Source organism: Hemiscyllium ocellatum, chromosome 35 (genome assembly GCF_020745735.1).
Source record: "Hemiscyllium ocellatum isolate sHemOce1 chromosome 35, sHemOce1.pat.X.cur, whole genome shotgun sequence".
NCBI classification, from domain to species: domain Eukaryota; kingdom Metazoa; phylum Chordata; class Chondrichthyes; order Orectolobiformes; family Hemiscylliidae; genus Hemiscyllium; species Hemiscyllium ocellatum.
The window spans coordinates 27,303,335-27,320,179 of record NC_083435.1 but is presented as its reverse complement, the minus strand read 5'-3'; the positions used below and the strand labels follow the sequence as shown (position 1 = coordinate 27,320,179).

The 16,845-nt window shown below is 42.1% G+C and overlaps 1 protein-coding gene across 1 annotated transcript in view; it reads right to left on the bottom strand.

Annotated features, from left to right (window-relative positions):
• Positions 1–3,212, bottom strand: part of LOC132832587 (muscarinic acetylcholine receptor M2-like) — a 54,519-nt gene extending 51,307 nt beyond the window's left edge. The window contains exons 1-2 of the mRNA XM_060850675.1: positions 3,074–3,212; positions 2,277–2,806 (exon numbers count right to left, since the gene is read on the bottom strand). Coding sequence (XP_060706658.1) covers positions 2,277–2,806; positions 3,074–3,212 — 669 coding nt within the window. The remainder of the gene's footprint in view (positions 1–2,276; positions 2,807–3,073) is intronic.
• Between the last annotated feature and the right edge of the window lie 13,633 nt (positions 3,213–16,845).

Sequence of the window (16,845 nt, the reverse complement as noted above, 5' to 3'; positions counted from 1 at the left end):
GAATTCGTGCATAAATCTGTCATATTCTCCATCCTTTGTACACTGCACCTGTATTTTTGCAGTGGAGAAAATCGTTTGCTGCATGAACAGATTTCTCGACCTGTTCAACGATCGTGAATGCAAATGTACATAAATGTCCAGGACTCTCTGCTTCATCAAAGCTCTTACTACAGTACCATAAATTTTGGAATGTCACAAGAAGGCCGTAATTGCTGTACAAATCATTTTAATCTCTTTTCTACACGGATATAAATGTTGCAATTTTGCAACCCCTTACAGCACACCCGGTTCAAGAGAAGTTCTAAAATTAATTGACAATGTCTCTGAAAAGCGCACTTACAGTTCCTTCAATGTCTTTGGATGCATTTCATCTGGTCTCACGGTCTTATCAATTTAAAGTTTACTCAGCTTATCTGAAATGTTCAAATGAACACTTTAATAATTTATCGTCACCAAAATTCCTGCTTTGTCATCATGGCTAGGAGGACATTCCCTGTGCCTGTTTTGAATTTTATGGGAGTAATAAGGGAAATAATAGGCAATCCCAGATATAACATAAATAACATTTCAAAACTGACACTAAATTGGTAGACAAAGTTTGCAATGATAAACAAAAAGAAATTAAAAGTGAATAATATCTCTGCAGGCGAAACCTGGTAATATTTGAGGTAAAACAGGTTGAATACTGCAACCTGATAACCACTGTAGAATTATGGCTCCTTGGTGGGACTTGAATAGTCAACGCTTTGGATTAATGCTAGCATGAGAAAGCAGCTAGGGAACGAAAATCGACAGAGTTGCACTGGAATGAAATAAGGTGTTAGCACAACAGAGTGATAGCCTGGTTTAAAAAGCAGGATGCAGAAGGAGTCTGGATAGAGAAATGATAAATGCCCGAAGTCACGTCTGGGAGTCATGCACAAGTAGTTTAAACGTATAAAATCAGGATAGACTATATCATAAAAATGAACTGGAACATATCAGAAAATGTATGGCTATGAGCACATGGGATTTAAATTTCATGCAGACTGGGAAAACTTCAGATTGTCAAACGAGGCGGAGGTAATGAGTCCACAGGATATGTTTTCAGGCTATATTTTGTTTGGACCAATACATTTGGAAGTAAACGAAAGAAATTTTGGAAGACAACTGTCTTTTTCCCCACTGACAAACACTTTACATTGTTTGATTCACTTTGATATCGTATTAAAATTTATTGATCTTGTTTTCTTAACTGCTGCAGCTTTGGTGATCTTGAGAACTTTTAAATGCACTGTCTCACTGTACGCCATCCACCTCCCCCCCCCCCCCCCCCCCAACACAGTCAGATGTCCCCATTCTGCACATTCCTGAAGAAGAGAGATAGGAGCACAGGTATATTGTTACAGAACGATATTACTTCCTGATGCATTGCACGTTGCCTGTTAAAATCACAGTAGCCCATTGTTGGGAAAAGTTAACATTGTTTGCCTGGAAGCCATTTTCATGATTTGGCTGAGAGTTCCAGCTTGTGTCCCCAGCCAGAACTTTGCTGGTTATGCATTCCTTACTATGAGCTACGTCCTTACTACGTCCTTATCTTCCTTCTCAAACTAGTGTCTCCTCCCTTTGCTGGATGATCAGCGCAGGCTGTAGAATAGGTCAAGCTGACATAGGCTTTACAATTAGTTCCCCTTCCTTCTCTAGCTATTGCCTCTTCACGGTCATTCAGCCAATTAGGCACATCTCTGCCTTGTATTAGCAATATGTGTAAATAGAGCAGCTGGTGATACCACTTGATCTGTCCACTTGTGGAATGTATAATAGTGCTTTAGTTTTGAACTTAATGACCAACCTCTAATTTAGGACCAACTGTGTAATTAACGGCCAGCTCCTAGCTGTTTTCTCTATATAATCCTGTAGTATACTAATGTACTTTGGAATAACACTGAGCCACAGTTAGGACGGTGAAATCCCCATGATATATCCCCATGTACTAAACTAATCAGTTTGCAAGGTCCGAGTCTGAGAGTTTTATTCAACAATTGGCATAGTCGTTTCGGACTGTGTCTTATGAGATTTGCTGGACCTCCAATTTCATTTACTGTGGGGTTTGTCTTCTATGAGACAGTGCTTAAAGTTGCATTCAGTTTGCTGTTAGAGTGTGAAGGGCCACTCGAGAGTACTTTTTTTGGCCACACGCGTGCTCCTGCCCTGAGCCTTGCAGGCTGATCCCCTGAGAACATGGCGGAATAAGGGAAAGATTGCATTAAGTTAATTTTTGGTATTAACCTGACATGAGCTTGCTGCTGATCCCCCGGGACAAGACGGAAGATGGTCTGTAAGGACCTTGAGCAGTGGTTGTGCGCTGCTATTTGTACTTTTAAGTCGTTTGCCTTTGTGTGTTTTGGTTGTTTTGTTTCTTTGTTTACAGATACTTGTTTGCAATTCTGGGTTGGGGCTTTGGGTTTGCGAGTATCTACTGGACTGACTGAAGTAGGACAGGTCAATCCTGTTCCACTGTGCAGGCTGGACCCCATCCTTTTGCCCCCTCGAAGGCTATTGTAAAGCACCATGGTAAACATGTTCGATGCAAGAGTAAGGTAGGAGACCGCTTCAATCACCCGGGCTCGCCGGCTGACACCATCTGGAAGGAGACTAGTGACAGCTGATATGTTATCCCTTTCACCTCCAATCAGTACGGATGGTCCCATGGCAATTGGTCTGATGGGGGCTATTTTCGATTGGATCAGATTGATTACTGGCATGCGAGCAGTGAGGGAGGTTGTGGGGATTCCTCCTGGGACATGGGTACATGCCCAGCTGTCTGGATAAGTTTAAGGAAGTTGCTAAAGGCCATCAGCCCTGCAAGACTAAAATCCGCTCTCGGTGTTCCAGTGAAGATGCCGCCCCTTCCGCTCTTGCAAATACCCCCATCCCGCTCCTTCACCCTATTCCAACCAATATCCCAAACTTGCTCTCCCTACCTCAGACACCAGCTCTCGGATTGATGAAATTGCTATTCTTGTGGCCTTCCGGCTGCAAAGTCAGGATGCTGCTCAATGTGGTGGAGTTGTTGCGTCTCCTCACCTACCCGATACCGCAGGTACTTCGCAGGGTCTTCGGACTCGGCCTGCTGGTTCTGATGCGACTGTCCCTGGTTCCAGCTCAGAGGCTATAGTCTCCTCTTCCAGTGATGGAGCCTCTCCTGGGTAGAGTAGCCATTTCAGCATGACTCTCCGCTCCCAGGACGTGGCAAAGTTCTCCAACATGGCTCCCCGTCTCATGATTGGGGACATCCATTTTGACAAGCCTTGGACTCACGCTGAGGTCCGTGCTACGCTCCAGGATGTCCCCGATCCGATTAAGCACCCTGCGTTCTTTGATGGTTGGTGCATTCAGGTCTACTGCCGCTACCTGTTTTTCAGTTACAGCCTCTGTTCAGCCTTTTTCTCCATTAAATTGTCCCCCGAAAGTCAGTACCTTTTTGCCTTTACTTATGGCGGTTGCCAATATACATGGACACGACTTCTCCAAGGGTACACAGAGAGCCCCACTGTGTATGCCTCTGCAGTACACTGGACCCTGAAGGACCTCTGCCTGCCAGGTCACAGTGCCTTAATCCAGTACGCCAATGATTTGCTTGTGTTCCCGCCTCGCCTGCGGCTTGGATGACGGACACTGTCTGGCTCAGGATTGACATAAAGTCTCACTGGAAAAAATGCAGCTCTGCCAGAAGAAAGCGCAGTACCTGGGATACGAGCTTATGCACGATTTCAGAGGTTTATCTCCGGATTGCATTACAACCATTGTCAAACTCTCTCCTCCTGCTTCGCGTACTGAACTGCTGTCTTTCCTCGGCAAGGTGAACTATTGCAGACACTGGATCCCAGGCTATCAAATTGTTGATGCGTCTCTCCGTGAGGATTCCTCACCAAAGCAACCGACCCGGGTGACATGGATGCCTGAAATGTCACTGACCTTTGACATACTTAAACAATACCTGGCCTCGGCTCCTGCTCTGGGCATACCTAACTGTACGCTGCCATTTATGTACACGATAAAGAGGGGCATGCATCTGGCATTTTGACTCAGATGCATGGGGATCTGCAGCGCCCTATAGCCTTTTATTCTGTACAGTTATTACCTGTTGTAAGGGAAATGCTGGCTTGTTTGCGTGATGTGGTGGCTGCCGCTGTAACGGTAGAAATGTCCACTCCTGTTGTGATGGATTATCTGTGCACTGTTTTTGTGCCTCATTCAGTCTCCCTGCTGCTCAATTCAGCAGCAACCCAGCATTTTGCAGCATCACGGAGAACTGGCTACGAGGTCATCTTACTATCCCGTACCAACCTTAAATTGCAACGCGCTCCCATGCTGAACCCAGCCACCCATCTCCCAACTTCCATTACCCACCAGAGGCAGTTCATGACCACTTGAATGTCGTCCAAGAGATTGTCACCCCCTGCCCTGATCTCTCTGAGATCCCGTTAGACAACCCAGGCATGATTCTCTTTTCTGATGGTTCCTCTTTTCGGCCCTGAGACCATCAAATTTTGGCCGGAGATGCAATCTGCACCCATTTAGATACCCTCAAATTGGCTGCATTGCTGGAACGGACCTCTGCGCAAGCAGCCGAATTATTTGCCCTCACTAGGGTCTGTATCCTAGTTAACAGAAAGTCTGTTAATATTTACACTGGCTCCAGATGTGCTTTTGCAGTAGTCCAAGATTTTGGAGCCCTATAGAAACATAGAGCATTTATTACTTCCTCTCCAACATGCCCTGCTCATCAACAACCTTCTGCAGGCTATAATGCTTCCCTCTGCTGTGGCTGTGATTAACTGTGCAGCCCATACTGTTGCGGACGATCCAATATCCTGAGGGAATGTGCGGGCTGACCAAGCTGGCAAACGAGCAGCTTTAACCACAACTGTATATGTTTCACAAGCTCTCAAGATAGGGAAGTCAAAAGACATTTTGGACCCAGCGGCGAATGGGATGGTGGCTACTCAGCAGCACACCCCTCAAGCCGAGAAAGATAGTTGGGCACGTATAGGGGCCAAGGAATCAGGCAGCTTAGCACTAGTACGACACCCAGATGGTAAAATGGTCTTCCGCTGATCACATCTGCATGTTTTGGCACTGGCTGCCCATGGAGTTGGTCATACAGGAAGACAGGGAATGATACATGCAGTAAGACAAAGCTGGTACACTCCCGGCTTCACACTGCAGTAGCATAAGCCCTATTTTCTCGTTGCCTGATATGTCTACAGAATAGTAATGCTAAACCACTGGCCAAGTATGATCACTTGCTTGTCCCCAATGGACCCTTTCATCTTTTGCAGGTTGACTTTGCCCATATGCCCCCCAAATGGGGTTTTAAATACCTGCTGATCATAGTGGATATGTTTTCCAAATGGGTGGAAGCTTTCCCTACGCATAAGGATGATGCAAGAACACCTGTTCAGTGCCTCATGAAGAATGTGATTCCTCTGTTTGGTGTTCCGAATAGTGTTAACAGTGACAGATTAACGCGTTTTATTGTTAAGGTCACAAAAGGGGTTAGTAAAACTTTGGGTATTACATGGAAACACCACATTCTGTATCAGCCCCAGTCTTCGGGGATGGTGGAACAGATGAATGGCACCCTTAAAACTACTTTAACTAAGGTCACCCAGGATATGGGTCTGCCCTGGTGAGAGGCATTGCCACTAGCCCTTTAAACTCTCCGGGGCCAAGTTAATTGGACTACGGGACGACTTCCCACTGAGGCATTCATGGGACGCCTGATGTCTACGGAGCTCTGACACCCCAAAATTCCCACAGATATGGCACTATATCTCACTCATGACTCTCTTCTGGATTATGCCAAATCATTGTGCCAGGTCATACCTGCAATCATGAGTTTGTCAAGGAGGCCCTTCCTGCACCGGCTAATGGCCCCGTGCATCCGTTCCACCCAGTGGAGTATGTGATGATTAAATCCTTTGAAAATAATTCTCTTTCTTCGAGGTGGAAATCTTGTCCTCCTGGTGACCCGAATGGCTGGCAAGGTTGAAGGAGTACCTGAGTGGACACACGCCACCCATTGCAAAAGAGCATCTTCGCCCGAAGAACCTGACCAGAAAACCCCTGAACAACAGACACCGGAAGCACCAGTATACCCGCCGGCTGTGCCATCTAGGAGTGACCGTCTGCCTCTTCTCTGTGTTCCTTCTAGCTCTGTACCCTCTGTGGGGTTTGATTCGGATCCAGGGAAGAGAATATGGCATTTTATCATTAGCAAGTTACATAGTAACAACTTCCTGCACATGACATGTACCTACGTGAGAGAGATTAACTGTTCCCACTGCGGGGTATGTGCTCACATTCCCCTTCATTCTCAAGGAGCAACCCCCATTAGACTCAGCCCATTCAATGAATCTGATACTGCTGAATGTTGGTTGGAACTGAATCAGTCCTCTGAGGTGTCCACTTTGCGACTTCCCAGTGGGTCTGAGAAACTGGGCCTTGTCCTATCAGATAATAGTCACCTCCGCTGGAAATCAGCAGGGCATACCTCAAACAAGTACAAAGAGTGGTTCCAACCACAGTACAACTTGTTGTGGCTCTTTTCGCCGAGCTGGGAATTTGTGTTGCAAACATTTCGTCTCCTGTCTAGGTGACATCCTCAGTGCTTGGGAGCCTCCTGTGAAGCGATTCTGTGATCTTTCCTCCGGCATTTATAATGGTTTGTCTCTGCCGCTTCTGGCTGTCAGTTCCAGCTGTCGGCTGCAGTGGCTGGTATATTGGATCCAGATCGATGTGTTTGTTGATAGAATCTGTGGATGAGTGCCATGCCTCTAGGAATTCCCTGGCTGTTCTCTGTTTGGCTTGCCCTATAATAGTAGTGTTGTCCCAGTCGAATTCATGTTGCTTTTCATCTCCGTGTGTGGCTACTAAAGAGAGCTGGTCATGTCGTTTCGTGGCTAGTTGGTGTTCATGGATGTGGATCATTAGCTGTCTTCCTGTTTGTCCTATGTAGTGTTTTGTACAGTTCTTGCATGGGATTTTGTACCCAGCATGAGCAAAACCAAGGTAGTGTACAAAATTGCTGGATACAGCAGTTGCCACTATTCCCTGCTCCTTGCCTCAAAGGTTAAGTGGTCCATTATAAGAGGCAGTATACTCAGTCTTAAGACCCCCAACAAAACCTCGGGTAACACCATGTTTAGAACCTTTTGGACTGGCACCCAGATAGACCGTCTAGGTACCTATAATGGCACCTATTTCATTTGTGACCATAAGGCCTACCCTTGGCTGCCAGTCTCCTGGGTTGGTAGCCGCTATGTTGGTTATGTAGTCTCCTACATCTATCATTTCCACTCATCCCCATTCGAGCTGTTCAGAACACGCTCCAAAAGAGCTATATCTCCATTTCAGCAATTCCTAGCTGTAACCAACCCTTTCTATGGGACCACCCGGTTGACCATTGAAGCCAGGCACCTGGCATCCCTCCTAGAGAAGGTGGCCAATGACACAACTTTAGCTTTTAAGGAGATTAATGCAGAGATGGCTGCCCATCGCATGGTTGCCTCCAGAAGCGGATGGCGCTAGACTACCTTTTGGCCTAGAAGGGGGGGGGGGGGGGCACATGTTCCCTCTTTGGCTCTGCCAGTTGCACCTATATCTCTGATGCCAGTGAAAACATCACCAATCTTGCTGACCACAACTGAGAGGCGGCCACTAGGCTTCATAGCGCCAACTCCCATTGGGATCTTTGGAACTGGACGGGTGAGTGGTTCGGGTCTTGGGGGAGTGCCTTGTTTAGTGTCTCATACTGCTGGTTATTGCCCTAGTGGTCATCACGCTCTTGATTGGTTTTCTCAAACAGTGCTGCACACGCTACAGATCATTGCTGATACCTGCTATACCCCCGATAGCCCAATTAGTTAAGGTTACCTTCCCGATGAGCCCTTGTATCACCACTAAGCCCCTCAGACCTCGGCCCTCACGCCCTGGATTTGACGAGAACATTGGCTCGGATTCCAAGGTTTATCAAACTGACTCAGAAATGCCCCCACCAGATAACCCCCTGGTTCGGGATACTTTCCACCTTTCGTTGAAGTCCCTGACCTGCCTTTCTGCTTATGAAAATAAAAAGGAGTGTGTTGTTGGGGAAAAGTTAACATTATTTGCCTGGAAGTGATTTTCTTGATACGGCTGAGAGTTCCATTTTGTGTCCCCAGCCAGAACTTTGCTGGCTATGTATTCCTTACTATGAGGTAACGTAAAAGGTTGTCCTTATCTTCTTTCTCAAGATGGTGTCTCCTCCCTTTGCTGAATGATCAACGCAGGCTGTAGAAACAGTCAAGCTGACATAGACTTTCCGATTAGTCCCCCTTCTTCTCTAGTTATTGCCTCTTTACGGTCATTCAGCCAATTAGGAATATCTCTGCTTTGCATTAGCAATCTGTGATACTACTGGATCTGTCCACTTATGGAATGCAAAATAGTGCTTGAGTTTTGAACTTAATGACTAATCTCTAATTTAGTACCAACTTGTAAGTATGCCAAACTGTGCAATTAACGGTCAGCTCCTAGCTGTTTTCTCGATATAATCCTGTAGTATCCTGATATACTTTGGAATAATACCAAGCCATATTTAGGACGGTGAATTCCTCATGATATATCGTGTAATATACTAATCAATTTTCAAGGAGTCTGAGAGTTTTCTTCAACACCCATTTTATCTTTATCTTAATCAAAATAAGTTTTCGAACTCTTATGTGATACTGTGCACACAGATGGGCACATTTTGAGTGCAATGGGATTTCTTGTACTTGGAGAGTAAGATAGGATTAATTAATACACAAACTGGCTACGCGTCTATATTTCTGGATCCAATCAATCTATGAAAACAGCCAATGGATAAAGAAATTTCTTGCTTGTTATTATGAATGCTTTGTTCACAGAATGTGGACATGAAGGATTGCAGATATAGCTCCAAATACGTGTGGCGTAAGGATTGACAGCGAACTTTCAACTGATAGTCTTCCTCAGCATTTGCTACTCTTGTTCTTCTCAGTGAAAGAATTCGAGGTGGATCATCCAATCTAAATTTCCTGCTGAAGATGACTGCATTATTTTCGAACTTAAATTGTGCGCTAATGTATTGTTGATGGCGGGTTATTTTAGAGACATAATTTCCTGTTAATTGTTTAACTGTGTATCGTCTTTCACGACTGGATATTACAAGACTGGAAGAATTAACACGATTCATTGATGAATTTATTTTATAGAAATATTTCCATAGATTGCAGGAATGGAAATATCAAAGATTATTCTTTCAAGACATCATAGATAGTCAAAACAAATCAAACATAAATGATAACAAATCAGCAAATGCAGGGCCGGGACCATGTCTATCCAAACAATCCCAACAATGTTGTTTTGGTAGGAGGGATTGAAGTGTGGAAATTGTTTGAAATGAATCAATAAAATACATCCAAAACAAAATAACGCATTCAGCTGAAACAATTATAGTTACTGAAGCTTTTTATTAAAGATTAGGATTTTGTAATTATTTGTGTCGAATCCAGAATTAAGCTTGTGGCAGTGGAAATGTGACAGGATAATTACTTTTGCTCCACATTTTCTGAGTTTTCTTGCGTAGGGAATGAATATTGTTCAGTAGAGCAGCACTTTTATGTCTATTAATCAATCCATTTGAACCACTTTCTGATTGTGTAGATGACATCAGACGTCAATTGAAAGCAATCCTATTAAAGTATATATAAGAACAAAGAACAAAGAAAATTACAACACAGGAACGGGGCTTCAGCCCTTCAAGCTGCGCCACTATTGTTTCACAGGCCGACCAGAAAAAAAGTGCAGTAGATGTTTTGATGGTAGATGATACAAATATTTAATCAATCAGAAGAGCTTCTCCTTCCCTTCCTTTCAACCAGGAGATGAATGGTATCTGCTACCAAAAACCCACTTCACATCAGTACAGAGTGTATTTTTCAGCTAGCAATGATATGGTGATATCCAGATGGCACGAGTCCAGACTAACTGCTTGTACTTGATGGGCTGAAGATACTGAATATTTCCCCTGACATACTCTCAATTTAATTATTTGACACATCTATTTGTAATTTACGAAGATCTAACTAGTTAGAGTTAAGAAGGGGGAATACAATGTGGGGAAGTTGGACTTTCCGAAAACATTTAACGAAGTCCGATGATAGATTATTGTGCAAGATTCAAGCACATAGGATTGAGAGAAGTGTATCAATCTGGATAGAAAGCTGATTGGCAGAGATGAAACAAAGTATAGAAATTAATGGGTAGTTTTCAATTTGTAACTAGTAGGATGCAACAGGGATCTGTGCTCAGATTCCAGCTATTCACAATATATATTAATGATTTGGATGAAGGAACAAAAATGTAACATTTCAATGTTTGCATATGGTAACAAGTTGGGTGGGAGGGTGAACTGTGACGAGGATACAAAGATCCTTCAGCATGTTCTGGACAGATTGGGTGAGTGGACAAAATAATAGCAGGTTCAGTATAATTTGGATAAATGAGAAATTATTCACTTTGGAATAAAAAACAAGAAGGAAGATTACTACCTGACTGGCAATAATTTGGGAGATGGGAGTGTGCAACGGAACCAGGGTGACCTTGTGCACCACTCGCTGAAGGCAGGCATGCAGATGCAGCAGGTGGTAAAGGAGGCATCTGGGATGTTGGCCTTCTTTGTGAGAGGTTTCGAGTACAGGAGCAAGGCTGGTTATTGCAGTTAAAAAGAGCCTTGGTGAGGCCACACCTAGAATAATGTATGCAGTTTTGGTCTTCTTTTCTGAGGAAGGATACTCTTGCACTTGGGGGAGTGCAGCAAAGGTTTACCAGGCTATTATGGGAGATGCAGGACTGACTATGAGGAGAGATTGACTAAGTTAGAATTATTTTAGATGGAGTTCAGACGAGTGAGGGGATCTCACAGACACTTTTAAAATTCTAACAGGACTAGACAGGGTAGATGCAGGGAGGATGTTCCCGATGGTGGCTGCGTCTGGAACCAGGGATGACAGTCTGAAGAGTTGGTGTAGACAATTTAGGGCAGAGATGAGGAGTAATGTCTTCACCCAAAGAATGGTGAGCCTGTGGAATTCTTTACCAGCGGAGGTAGTTGATGCCAAAACATTGAACGTAGATAAGAGGCAGCAAAATATAGCACGTGGGTACAATGGGTTCCATGACTATGGGATGAAAGGAGGATGAGGGCATTGAGTTGGACTTTCAGCCATGATCGTGATGAATGATGGAGCAGGATCGAAAGGCTGAACGGCCTCTTCCTCTTCCTATCTTCTGTGTTTCGAACTGATTAAATTAATAATGTATGTAACTGGATATTTCACAGCACTCTTGAACTGCTCTCGAAACTTGGACTGAGTTATCCCATAAATAAATGTGTTTGTGCAACAGCTCAATTCCACCAGCATAATCCCAACTTCTCTAAATATATAAGAAGAATCACTGAAATATTTGGTATTAATTCCTGTAATGATGCAATATAAAAAGTTGGTAAGGTATAAAAGCCACAGAAGTATGAAGTTGCCAGATATGGTGAACAGTAAAATCACAGACTTCCTTCTGTTCTCCATTTCTGGATCACTGCAATTCTCTTCCTTGTTCTTACCCCTTAGTGCTTTTCGTACTTCACTGGCTGCTATAATATATCTCACTGTAAACACATTGAACAATAGAATTAAAACACATGGGAGTAATGGGGTTAAAATCTTGTCAAACCAATCGAATGCTACCCATGCTGAATCAATATAATAGCTTCTCTTTAAATAACAGAACCAAGGAATATTGTTAACTATCTCTCCAGGTTCAAAAGTGAAAAATGTTGATATGTTTTTTAAACTGAATACAATACTTGTTATTGAAAGTACTACCAATGCAGTCTTTTTGGTGCAATATTTAATCCTGAACATCTGGCAACAAATGGCCACCATTCTATCAAAGGAAAACGTGACAGTGAACCATACAGAACACTCTCCAGATGTATGGAGTACAACCATGACAGTACTACAAACAGGTGTGATTTCGAAAAAGGATCCTGGGATATAATAGGAGAAGATGCGTAGCACGATGACCGCAGTGACAATGAACATCATATCTGCCATAGCCATGGCCACGAGATAGCGAGTAGTGCATATTGAGAGGCCAGACTTTCCCCGGGAAAGGATCATAATTGCCACCAAATTAACTGTTGGAAAGGAATGACAGAACAGCAACTTAATCAGCATCTTTCTCGTTGTCTTATCTCCACAAGATAAATGTAAAGAGATTCAGAGAGAAGAACACAAATCAATGAATAATACAGTATAGGTGATAACTATAATAGCAATGAAATAGCTCAAAGGATTGACATGATAATGGTTGATTATTTTCAATGTAGCTAACTGTGAAGTGTTGCATTTTGATTCAAAGGTTAAAATAGCAATAGGTTATCAGATTAGTTGTGGTCCTATTGAATAGCAGAACATGCTCAATGAACCAAGCAGCCACCTCTTCTTTTTTTTTCTTATTGTGTAATAGTTTTATATTATTTTCAACCATACATTGCAAAATAGCTATCATTGAAACACGTTAACTATTATTCAAAACGGAATTCCAGGTTAACATGATAATAAATATAGAAATTAGCTGAAACTCTTTTCTGGAACTGACGTCACGATATCATGTGTTGCATCAGTTATCTAAAACGTAGGCATCTCACATACTTCTTGTCTAATTATAGCAAAAATAATCTTTATGAAATGAAGAGACTGCTCACATTTTGAACAGTGTGATACGACAACTGCGATAGATGTACATTGTAGGTTGTCATTAACTCTTTACTAATGCAATAATTGTCGGCTTACATCTAATACCTACATTATGAGAACTCGAGTTATTTGTTCATCAGTAATCAGGATTCAATCTTCACATTTCACTGAGCTAAGGACGAAGTTTAGCACAGGTAAAAGTGTCATGAATCCATAACTAAGGACATGCATAAGCTTAATCGTGTAGCAAATGGTTGTTTACATACTTTCAAATACTAAATTTTTGTCGAGACAATTTTTTTTTAAAAAACAGTTTTCATGATCATATGTTGAAAGCAATTCAGGGTGGGAAATCGAACGACCAGCGATTTGGCATCGTGATATTTTGAACTGAAATCATTATCCAATGAGTTTGAGCACAGTAATCATCTTTCCTCGTTTTGAAACTGTCAGTAAATATTTAACGCATGTCTATGTTTGAACACGTCAAGAGGAAATCAGAGCAACATTTGCATATTTCATTTAAGCAACCCTAACCAAACATCACAATTAAAAAGCAAACGTCTTCCTCTCTGCGTCTGAATATAATTGTAATACGTCAGCATAGCTCCGTGGATTTAAGAGAAACTTACTGACAACAGAAATGTCATAAAATGATAACATTGTTTTCCTTGTTTTATTGACCAAAGTCTAATACATTTCGATAGTGAAAGAAAGTCACAGTAACATATGATCACTGAATGCAGGTGTCGCCCAGCAATCGCATAGACCTGACCACAAACATCTGAAGGCAAAGATTTGAGAATAATTCGACCTGGGCTTCAGAGAAGCACTCCTTTCACCGTTCTTCTTTGGGCAAAACTTCAGGTGACATTGTAGCCAACAGAAAAAACAGCATTTTTTTTTCAGGCCCACGGATTGAATAGTGTTTGCTCCATTCTCAGCAGCCAGATAATAGACAGTGACATTACTATCGATTTCGAATCACAGTCAGCCAAGACCAAGTAAGGAGAACAAATTAGTTTCCCTCAATGACATTAGTAAATCAGTAGGTTTCATTTTGAAAAATTCAATCATAATTTCAATGTCAGCATTATTATGCAAGATCTCAATGCTTCTTTTTAATAATTGAAATATCCTAGTTCCAATGTGGGATCTCAACCAAAGACCATACCGAGTTGTCCCGGCAATATCTATTAACATTATGGAATGGCATTAGTCCTCTCATGACAGATTGCATAACAAATAAAACGAATAATGTTATAGAGTCTACTGCCATAGACTAACTAGATCAAAGGGAATACAAAAGTAAAGACAGTTGAATTAAAAGAATTGAAAGATTAGATGCATAATTAACGAAGGAGAATAGGCAACATTCTCAATCAAATATTGAAACAAGAAACCAGTTGACAGTTACAGTTCAGTCACATACCAGGGACACCAATGGCTGCAGTAAACACATAGTACATTTTACGAGCGCTATGGAATGTATCCATCCTTTCCTACGAAAGTTGATCTGCTCCTCTGTACTCCAAAACAGTCACAATAGCTTATGATTAATTTACCATGCTTTGAATATATAATCCATGGCACTTCCACGGGGACATTGTGGTTGCAACATACGTCAATTATTTTGTTTTCAAATCTATTGAAAATGCGAGAAAACTACATCAGCTAAATTAAATAACTATTGTCATAGGATATAGACATTGCCATGACTGAATTCGGTCCCAACAATAATTGAAAAGCTTGATCATATTCATGAAGTCATTAAATTATAGAGCTTACAGAACATAGCACATTACAGCGCAATATAGTTGTTGCGCTGACCTGTGGAACCGATCTGAAGTCCAATGATCCTACACTATTCCAATTACATCCATATGTTTAACCAATGACAAGTTAAATGCCCTTACATTTGGCGACTCTATTACTGTTACAGGCAGTGCGTTCTACGCCCCTATTTCCATCTGACTTAAGAATTTACCTCTAATGTGTGTCCTATATCTATCACCCCCCAATTAAAAGCTCTATCTTCTCTTACTAGCCAACACCATCTGAAGAAAAAAAGGCTCTCACTGTCCACCCCACCTAACCCTTGGATTATCTTATTAGTCTCAGATAATTCACCCCTCAAACTTCTACTCTACAGCGAAAACAGCCTCAAGTCTCTCAGCTTTTCCTCATGAAACCAGACAACATCCTAATAATTCTCCTCTGACCGCTTTCCAAAGCTGTAAACACTAATGCAAGTGTGGTCACACCAGCGGATTGTACAGCTGCATGATGACCTAGTGTCTCTGAAACGCTATACCTCTACCAATTAAAGGTAACACACCATATGCCTTCTTAACAACCCTATCAACCTGGGTGGCTACATTCAGGATTCTATGCACATTCACACTAAGGTCTCTCTGCTCATCTAGACTACCAAGAATCTTGCCATTATCCCAGTATTCTTTATTCCTGTTGTTCCTTCCAAAGTGAATCACCGCACACTTTACCATATAAAACTCCATTTCCCACCTCTCAGCCCAGCTTTATAACCTGCAACACCCCCCAGCAGTATCCACAGCTCGACCAACCTTAGTGTCATCCACCCAATAACTAATTCCGCTTTCTCTGCATTCATCCAAGTCATTTATATAAATGCCAAATAGCAGTGGCCCCAAAACAGATCCTTGCGGGACACTACTACCAACTGAACTGCAGGATGTGCACTTCCCATCAATCATCATTAACGTCTTCTTTCAGCTAGTCAATTTCTAATCCAAGCATCTAAATTACGGTCAACCCCATGACTCAGTATTGTGTGCAATAGCCAACCGTAAGGAAACTTATCAAACACCACATCAACCACTTTACCCTCATCCACCTGTTTGGTCACCATCTCAAAGAACCCAATAACGTTTGTGAGGCACGACTTACCCTTCACAAAATCGTCGAGGGCGTGGTGCTGGAAAATCACTGCAGGTCACGCAGCATCAGAGGAGCAGGAAAATCGATATTTCACATTGATCTGCTCCTCGAATGCTGTCTGACCTGCTGCGCTTTTCCAGAACCATGCTATGGACTCTAATGTCCCGCATCTGCAGTCCTCACTTTTTCCTTCACAAAACCGTTTTAACTTTCCCTAATCAACGTTATCCTCTGTTGATGATTATAAATTCTACCTCTTATAAACTTTTCCAACACTTTATCCACAACCAAAGTAAGGCTCACTGCTCCATAACTATGCTCCAGATTCTCCCAGGTGTCCTGTTGATCATTGAACCACCAGCAAATCTATCTATATGTTTTGTAATGCGAAAAAGAGCAGTACAGTCATCCGTGCATTGAGCAATAAAATTACCAACTTTCCAAGGACTACTCTATTGCATTTAAGGATATGGTAAACCTTGTTACATTTTTCCATTAAGCTAAATGATGCAGATGGAGGATTAGTGTCAAGAGGTAATGAAACATCACAATCACTCTCAGGAATAATGTATCAGTAAGAAACATAACTCTAAAAACTAATAAAATCACCCCGAAAGGAAAAATATGCTATAAACAAATACCAACTCTGAAGGTAAAATGGTGCTTCAAAATAATAGACTTCCACACCAAACATTCCAAGAAATTTCATCTCTAACCAATAATTAGAATGCATTGAACGTAATGCAGGACAATTCAAAACAGAATAATCCTGGGGTGAAAGAGTACATGTACAGAAATAAACCAGAAAACTTAGAATTTTTCTCTTGGATTGGAGATGGCTTACAGCAGATGTGATAGAAGTTTACAATATCGTGAGATGCCTGGTCAGAGTAACCAAGGAGAAACTGCCCTCACTTCATAAATGATGGAGAATGAGAGAACACATCTACAATAAGTTGAAAAGGTCGAAAATATGACGTCAGAAAAGAAATTTTGCACACAATAAGTGGTTAGGGCCTGGAATGTTCCGTCTGGAAATGTGAAGGAGGCTGTTCAAATGAGACATTTAAGAGGGCCTGAGATCACTATTTGAACATAAATAACATGCAAAGATATG